Source organism: Dioscorea cayenensis, chromosome 20 (assembly GCF_009730915.1).
Source record: "Dioscorea cayenensis subsp. rotundata cultivar TDr96_F1 chromosome 20, TDr96_F1_v2_PseudoChromosome.rev07_lg8_w22 25.fasta, whole genome shotgun sequence".
NCBI classification, from domain to species: Eukaryota; Viridiplantae; Streptophyta; class Magnoliopsida; order Dioscoreales; family Dioscoreaceae; genus Dioscorea; species Dioscorea cayenensis.
Window position 1 is genome coordinate 26,247,566 of NC_052490.1, and position 9,552 is coordinate 26,257,117.

Here is a 9,552-nt window from a genome sequence, read left to right on the forward strand (position 1 = left end):
TTCAGAAATCATAGTTTTGATTTCTTAAACATAGTAGTATGACTATTTCTGTAAACCAAATATGGGCTTGATTCTGATCATGATAGAAAGAGACTCAGACTTATGTGTGCAAGTCAAAATGTACTGAATTAATTGGTGTGACCCTTTCATATGTGCTAGCCCATTTTAGGTAATTATGTTGTTAAAAAACTGTGAACAGAGAAGACAAGAAAGAGCAAAATTCTCTTGACATCTTCACTGAATAAACAATAAACAATGCATGTACATGCATGCACACACACAGACATGTATATGTATAGACATTTAACCATCAATTCAATCCCTAGTATCAAGTGAAACCATGATAAGGGTTAGAACAAAACATGAAATAACAAGAGAATCTAATTTTGATTCCTAATAATCCTTTACAGTCAAAGAGTAACAAGATTGCTTCTTTGATTATCATGCCAGACAAACACAATCAAGTCGTATTGGCTCTGGTGCTATGCTAAATGAAGCTGAATGTGTTTTAGTTCAAGAGTCATGAATGTCAAAAATGGCAAACCCAAAATCTCATGTTATTGTAGTTGGCATAATATGAGCAAGTTTAACCTTTTCAATTTCACCAAATTCTTTGACATAATCCTTCTCATGATTCTCCTCCCATGCAACATGTATACCATTTATGAAATTAGTTTTTGATAACATGTGTCACGATTTCATCATTTTGGTTCCACACAGTAGCAGTATGCAAGTGAAATCTTCGCAAGTTGATCAGCAATAAACCAAGCATCTTTTTTTTGCAAGTGCGTGCAAGCATCGATAGCATTCTTGCTTGACACAAACTCTAAGTAAATGAAGCCATAATGTCTCCCAGCATGCTTGCTTTCTTCTAGAATATTCAAATCTACCTTTTAATTCCATAACTGTTCATTGTAACATTTAAATGCTTATTTGTCCATGTTCTGCGGTGATTGCCAAGAAGAATATGGCACTGTCTTTGCTTGGGGCCAGACCACATCATTTGCCATTCACTACATAATTCTTATGATCTCTAAAACGTTTAGGTTTTCTTGCTCTGGAGTTTCAAATCATAAGTATTAAGTCTTTATTCTTCTTGGTTACAGGATTCATTGTTCATAAGTGTCACTGTTTATGTGCTTTATATGTTCAAATATCCTCATAGAACATGAATATATATATATATATATATATATAAATCCAAATATGACCCTAATGGTGAGTATAAGCGCATTTGATTTTCATCATGTCTATGAACAATATGTACTTTTGTGAGAGTAGTAATTAGGTGAATATGTATTAAATCATTATTATTTTATTTTAATAATTATGTGTTTAAATTTTGAATACAAGAAGGGTGTTTCTGACCTTTGATTTTTTCTTCTTTTTTTTAAACTACAAGTTCTGTGTTCTTTCCCTGCACTAACAAACATAACAGAGGAACAAAAACGTTGTTCTATTTTGTTTAACGTTGTCAAGTTTTGTCTTGTCCTTGTTGAACTATCATAATTACCAAATGCTAGCATAAGCCATAGTGGGTCCGATACAATCTTAAATATGAACCAAATACATTAACTAGGTATGATACAACCCAAAGGTTTAATAAGCTTAGTGGAAATTTGAAGAGAAAGCAAGAATTACATATTCACTGGAGAACTCTAGAAATGAATTTTTGGCAAACTGATTAGTTCCAAATCAGACTTCTTTTGTATTAAGGTGCCCAAATATAATTATACCATCCTTGTGTGAAACCGACTTAAGGAAAAGAACCTATGATTCATCAATAACTTTTCTTAAGGAAAAGAAACTATTATTCATCAGTAACTCTTCAAAGGAAAAGAAACTATTATTCATCAGTAACTCTTCAATGAATTCTTCAGTTGTTTTTGTTGGGTCAAGAACGATCAAATTCGGAAAAATGGCTTATCTACCATAGAACAAATTTACCCTAAGGGGAGATTGGTATAAACATCATGGAGTTTTTGTCCAATAGGGAGTGGCAAATTCAGTTATCCCTTTTATCCCAAATTTGTTGAATACAAACAAAAGTGGTCATTTGTTTTGTGCATGTTGATCCCATGAACTAAACATGGGTTATTAGAATCTTATGGCTAGAAGGTCGAAATTAACAATCCTGTCATACTAGTTCTGATATTATATCCAATGGAAACCAAAAACATATTAATTTGGGTTGATAAAATTTAAAAGTTTTAGCAGATGGTGATAAAGAATCTGGTGTACATATTCACGAAAAAAGTAATAATTCTTTATTTAAATAAATTCTTTTAAGGAAATATAAGATTAATGTTATATATATACATATAAAGAAAAAGTTTAGAACATGAAGTTCAATTTGGATAAACAACTTATCTCACTTTGTGACAAATTTATGCCACAGGGTAGTGGGAAAAAATTGTGCAGTTTGTCTGTTGCCATATGGCAAAATAAGTTATTTTTTTTCCTATACTTAGTAAACACAATACTTTCGAATGCCATAAGAAATGGCAGTAAAAAGTGATAAAGTAAGACAGGCTTGGATACCCAAGTAAATGCAAACTAAGGACATTAACTAGCTTTGTGACCGCCCAAAATTTTGGCTGATGAGAAAATTTTCAATATATTCACCAAAGGACTTTGCACATGAAAACTTTACATGTTAGGTACTAAACCTGCCATGTTATTTTCTTCAAATCCCTAGAAGTGCTTATGTCATCCTTGAATGAAACAAATGGTAAGAAAATGCAGCTAGGATTCATCGCACTATGTTTACTGTCTCCTAGAAGATTCAGTCTGCATAGTTCTCAATTCCATAACTATTCCATGTATTTATATTTTGTGAGGTTTTATGAATATTATGTACATTTATGGGAAGATGATTAAGTGATAAACCCTTAAGAATTACCTTTCAGTAGATTCGGGGTGATTTAAGAGGTTCCAAGTCCCAAGTTATCCTTTCAGTTAACCTAGATTTCTAAGATAGGCAAGTAATGCTTTCACAATTACAAGTTGTGTACTTAAATCAGAAATCAACTCAAGAAATCTACCATTAAGCATAAAAGATCCATACAAAGAGTATCAACACATCACACATTCAACACCTTGGGCTAATCCCAAACCTAAGAAAAATTCTACACACACATCATCTCAGTTACAAAGAAAAGATAGAAAGAATAAAAGTTCTGCAGGAAGCAGCACAACAAGGCTGAGAGGACTCCCTATGATGTCTACAGGGGTCTGATCTTCAATTTCCAGCTCTCCTTTCCTTCTTCAACCTTCCTCTAATTCTTTAGAGCTTCTTTTCTTCTTTTTCCAGCCGCCAGCCACTTTCTTCCAGTCTCTCCTACCCTAAAACCCCTTTATGGTCCTTTTTATAGCCAAAGATGGAAGCTGGGCCCAGATCACTTTACAGACCACAGGTATTTCTCGCAGACCACAGACGAGTTGTGTGCCCTCCAGAAACTAATCCTTAGGCTACCGAATTCTTGGTTAGCTCCAGCCTTCTACAAACAAAACAACTAAAAAGGAGTAGTTTGTACAAAAAGGAGGGAAAAATCATAACAAAGGCTAAGAAGATGCTTGATTAATGATGGATTACTAGCTAGGTGCATGGTAATAATAATGAAATTGTTATGTACAGCAGAAGATTATCAAAACAAGTCAAATTTGGAAAAATAGCTTATCGTTGGACAGTAAACATAGTGTGACATGAGTGAATCTTTTTTTTTTCTCTTGGTGCCATACTCACTTAGAGGACAAAGGTTTTGTGCACTAATATCCGATATGCCAAACACATCCTTAAAATATTATAAACAAATGGCAGAAATGAACAGTCAAGTTATACTGGTATGATAGCTTACTAAACTCTCAAGTTGAACCAACTCTGATACCATGTTCAACACAAACTAAAGACCTTAACTTGGTTGAGTTCTACCTAAAAGGTCAAGATATTGAAAAAGGAACCTGACTTATGTATTCATTAGAGGACTTTGCAAGTGAAATTATAATAGAACTGCATAGTGCCAAACCTGACATTTTTTTGCTACATGCCAAAACAAGTGTCTATGGCATCTTGTCAGTTGTCATAAACAAACTTTAAGTAAATGAAGCCATGATTGCTTTCTTTATTTTTACTATAAGATTGCCTTTACATAGTTCTCAATTCTATCCAATGTGTATTTATATAAAAATATGCAACAATTAAAGAAATAGCTTGGAAAATGAAGTTAAATTTTAAATAATAGCTTATCTTCAGTGTTATTAGGACATGGACATGATTGTTAAGTATTGAATTATCAGAGAGCATCTAGGACATGGTTTTAATGAAAATTGGATATGTGGATGTGACTATATGCATCTATACATATGATATATGTTTGTATATATAAGAGTTCATCTATGTGTATGAATGTGTATATAGACATGTAAATCACATTGTTTTTAGTAAGGATGGAGAACATGGTGGTAAAACAAGTTTTTAAAGAAATGGAACTTAGGACTAAAGAACATTCCTGAACCAATGCAAATTCATTAAAAAGATAAGCTCTAATTATTAAAATAAGAAGAGTATAAAAAATTTGGATTTTAAAAAGATAAGAAAAATGTAAGATAATTAAAATAAAACAAATGATTGAGATTGAAAATCGAATGAAAAAAAATTAAAATGGAGTTTGGAATGAAAATTAGATAAGCAAAGTAAAACCCTTTTTTGCCCAGACAAAATTAGTTTTATCACATGAGAAACAGGTGATTTAAATTTTTCCATAGAGTATCATATCATATTTAAAACGAAGATATATATATTGATAAGATTTGCTTTGATTGAATTGTCTCCATTCTCTTTTGATTTTTATTCAATAAATAGATGAATATATAGTAATCATAGGCTGATTCTTAGTGATCTAGGCTGATTTCTCTCTATCTGCAGCTAATCAATCTAATTATGTAAAGATACAAAATCAATATGTTGTTCAAAATTTGTTTATATATGGCAACAAATATTTGCTATATAGAGTAACATGCCCTCCTCAAATTGATTCCACGCAAAAGCCCTGTTTCAAGGGTTGAGAAAGGTCGATTTCCACATCCTGGCGAATTTTGCCCTCGTTTGGTGCTTTGTATGTTCATCTATTTTGAGGAGCCTACCAAAAAAAGGAACCAAAGAACTACAGCATCTCCCCATTCCAAAACTCCATCGGAAGATAATGAAGCTAAACCCAGACCGCTGCTGTGTTAGCTTTTCAAAGGTTGGTTGAAATTTGCTTCTCCATGGAGTAAGTTGAAGTGCCATACCCCCCAATGGTCCAGGGTCCATCCCACAGGAGTTTCTCCACCATTTCAGAAGAGTGACTGAATGAAATAGAATCCGTTCGGCATGTCAGTGACTGAGAATTTGCCGAATGATCCAGCTGCACCACCATTGGTTCTTTTCCCTTTGCAGACTGGGAACCTGCACCCCCACATGCCATGGCAAGTGGGGGCAATGCGAGCAGAACGCTGACATTCAGCGAGGGATTGCTGAAAGTTAGGAACTTGTGCAAGCACAGTAGCCAAGAGCTAAACTTGGGAGACAGTTTTTAAGTTTGTCATTGATTATGTTGATTGCACTCGACCATGACATTCAATAACTATTTTATGTACTGGATAACCATAAAATTTACCATTTTCGCCCATTAGAAATATTGGCATATTCTAGAGGTTGAACCATCAAATTTAGCTTTCAATTTGTACTTTGCATGGATGTTGCTTCCTCATGCATTTTCTTATTGTGCTAGATTTGTGAATTTGCTTGTGAACCAGGAATGTTAATTTGTGAATTTGCTTGTAATCTGATTTTAATGTTGTTATTAACGGAGGTAAAGTTATAACTAAAAGCTTGGTGTATTTTCTTTTTGTCTTTTTTTAATTTAATCCCAATAGTAATGCATGCGTATCAATTCTAAGGTTTTATTGTGCTGCATCCAAATTACCTCTTGTTGATGAACATATGCAGGATGGGCAGGTTAATACCCAAGCAGGGAATGAAGAATTTGGTCCTCTGTCTTTGAATGCATTTGATCTGATTATTCTCTCACAAGGGCTTAACCTTTCTGCACTCTTTGATCGAAAAGAGGTATGCTTTGTGAACTAATTGGCCATCTTGAGACAGATGATTGTATTATTGTTTTAATTTCAGCTTCCTATTCTCTCCTTGTTGGAGGGACAACATTTGGACAATCTAAAACTTTTTGGATAGTAATTTGCTATCCAAGGGCAAAAATATTTACTGATTATCCTGGAGTTGTCAATAAAAAATATTTTTTTCTAATATCTTAGGTGTTTGTCTAGGCAACAAATAATGAACTCTTCAAATTCCTAGGTCTAGACACTTGTTATTATTTGTATGTTGAACTATTATTTTTGTTGGAGAGTTTGGGTTCCATGCTAAATGAATAAAGCTAGGTTAATTTTCCAACGCAGCTCTGCCACCGCCATCATGGAATGAATCTATTAGTTTTCATCCTGCTACTAACTGGCTTTTTCCCTTATCAGGATTATGTTAAGCATCGGACTCTTTTTCTTTCACTTAAGCCGGCAAGGGTTATTTTATCAACCATGGAAGTTGTTGCACAATCAATGGGCTTCAAGACTCATATTCGTAACTATAAGGTAAGTTATTCTTTCTGTGAACTTGGCCCTTAGTTTCTCTGAAGCAATGATGCATTATAAATTTCCAATTCAATGCCTAAAGCATACTCAGTGTTTGAAGTCTTGGTCAAATAAGCATCTGGCTGCAGATGCTTGCAATAACCTTGTGGTTGGCAATTTGGGTAAATTACAACTGAATGGATTTCTTTTTAACTGTCACAACTTTTTCTTTTGACAAACTCCTACAATGATTTGATGGGCCTGAACTTCTATGTTTGTGTGACATAAGTGCAAGTGTTAGTTACTGCAATCTAAAATAAAGTTCAGTAACATAGGCGCACATCATGCCTGCTGTATTGGAGAACTCTTTGAACATGCCCCAGATTCATGTCTTCAACCATGGCACTGATATTTATATGGTGCACCTATCTGTCTCTTATTTGGTTTTTGAAGGATGCAGTAATTCCCTAATTGGACTTATCCATGTATGGTAGCATGGGTCTCACTGGACGCAAGAACCCTGTATGACCATGCCTGTTCTATGCTCAAACTTATTTTCTGAATATGGCATGCAGTAAATAGTGTAATTTATAATTAGAAGCATAGTTTTGATTCCTGCACGTGGGAAGGGAAATTTGAGTACCTCCCTCATCTCCTGCTCATGGTTGAAATATTATTTACAATAAAATCTATGTTGCTAATATTTTGCCTTTATTCAGACATTTTGGGACTGTATAATATAAATATTCTGAAAATAGATATCGTGTTAGTATTTGTTGCTAGTATTTGTTAGGTAATAATTCAATTTCATTCTCAAACACAAGGTCATGATCTAGCTACCCAGAAAGCATTGTGTTTGGTACTGAGCAAATTCTTATGAGAAAATGAACTTAGATGTGTCAAACTAGTAAACCAAAATGATGAGATAAAACTGCTATGTATATTAGAATCTTAAAACTCTGTATGATATACAGATTATTTTTTTTTATGTCGAACAATTTTTGTATATGTTATATTTTCACCTCTATGATGCTTAAATTATTCGCACTCTTATTTGCAGATGAGGGTGGAAGGCCTATCACTTGACAAAACTGGTTATTTGTCTGTCATGCTTGAGGTTGGTTCCTCTACTGTTAATTTCATTCATTTCCACTCTACTTGTTTCTTTGCATGATATTTGATGTCAGTTTTCTATTCACATTGTCACTGAATCAGATTTTTGAAGTTGCTCCTTCGTTCTTCATGGTGGAAATCCAAAGGGGATCTGGAGATCCTGCTGAATACTTCAAGGTCAGACGATTGTTTCTCTTCCATCTGTTTATTTTTATCCATTTGTTTCAGATATTGCATGTAAATGAACTTACCTTGGGGTCATATGCCACTTTTGCGTCATGTCAGTATAATGGATGAAAATGAACACTTCAAACTATAGGGAGATTTATCCATTTGACTGGGGATTTCCAGTTCCCTGATTAAAAAAAGGGCCTTGTGTGAAAGATATGTCAAATTGCATGAACATTTACAGTAAAGCAATATTCTATCTTTTCCTCGTTAATTTTCTCACTGCCAAAATTTTGTAAATTCATCTAGATCAGTTAAGTTAACAACCAAATGATGAACTAGCTGCAGGTTACAGAACTATGGACAGTTGATATACCATGGAAGTTTCACAACAACTAGAATAAACCAGCTAAAACCCTTTTAGGTTCACTATGGGCAAAGAGTCTCACTGATGCATGCTACTACCTTTCTTTTTCCTCTTGCTTCTGATGCACTTTCTTAGCTCGGTTTTGTTCTGTTTTAGAACCACTTCATAATCATGTTGAACTACTAACAAACTAATTAACTTATTTTCAGTTCAACACTGACTTCCGTAGTAAACTGGATGAAATTATATGGAAACCACCTGGCGAGAAGACTAAATCACAGAGTACAAGGGGTTCAAAGCACTGAATACGGCAGTCGGTGTTCTTGCAGTTACTGACACATACAGCATACCATACAGTCCTCAATTATAGTCTTGTTGTAGAAGAGCTTCTATGGTTTTACTAAGTTCCGCTGATGGACTGATACAAAGTCTGGAGGAGGGCAGAGTTTTATGATGGAATTTAATTGTCAGAAGTATGCATGTATATTATATTAAAAACTAATATGTTTGAGATACATTTACTATACAAAGTTCGCCATCTCCCCTGGTTCGGGCAGTCTATTTGTAACTACCATACCTGGAAATTCATCGTAAGTGAAAGGTTTGAGATGCTACATGTTATTTCACTAATTATTTAAATGTATTATTGATCCTTGTGCTTTAGTGTTGTGAATTTGGTGCTTGTGCTGTGAGAATGTTGGATATATTTCTGGTGAAATTTATTAAATTGACAATTTATTTTATAGTGGCCGGTATGGATCATATATTACCATCCTAACAATGTTATTTGTAAATAATAATAATAAAAAAAAAAAAAAAGACTTCCATAACAAGCATTAAAAATATAAAGTACAATAGCTTTAGTAGCAAATTAGGATTAAAAGAACAATGGTAACATTGTGTGTATGAAATAGAAAAAGAAAAAGAAAGTGGTAACCCTGATACTCTATTAAAAACAAGGAGAACAATAACACAAGCATCATATTAAAAGCAAATAAAATATTAGTTTTGATGCTATATCAATAATGGAGATTGTGAATTAGGTTAATATAATTATATTAGAGTAAACAAAGATATATAGTAGGGTATGCTCACCTATATTAAGATGCAACTATGTAAAAGAATTATGTAGAATAACAATATAATTTTGACTTAGCTTAGTATAATATTAATACATAACATAACATCTTATTATATCTAATGATAATAGATGGTAGAGATTATACAAATGGAAGAATTAATGATAAGTGTACATTTGCGCATTATTTGATATTATTTTG

At 33.5% G+C, this 9,552-nt stretch overlaps 1 protein-coding gene across 1 annotated transcript in view; it reads left to right on the top strand.

Annotated features, from left to right (window-relative positions):
• The window catches only part of LOC120251215 (CBL-interacting protein kinase 8-like), a 35,199-nt gene extending 26,254 nt beyond the window's left edge, over nt 1–8,945 (top strand). The window contains exons 10-14 of the mRNA XM_039259747.1: nt 5,990–6,109; nt 6,529–6,645; nt 7,685–7,741; nt 7,840–7,914; nt 8,482–8,945. Coding sequence (XP_039115681.1) covers nt 5,990–6,109; nt 6,529–6,645; nt 7,685–7,741; nt 7,840–7,914; nt 8,482–8,577 — 465 coding nt within the window. The 3' untranslated portion in view covers nt 8,578–8,945. The remainder of the gene's footprint in view (nt 1–5,989; nt 6,110–6,528; nt 6,646–7,684; nt 7,742–7,839; nt 7,915–8,481) is intronic.
• The last annotated feature ends 607 nt before the right edge of the window (nt 8,946–9,552 follow it).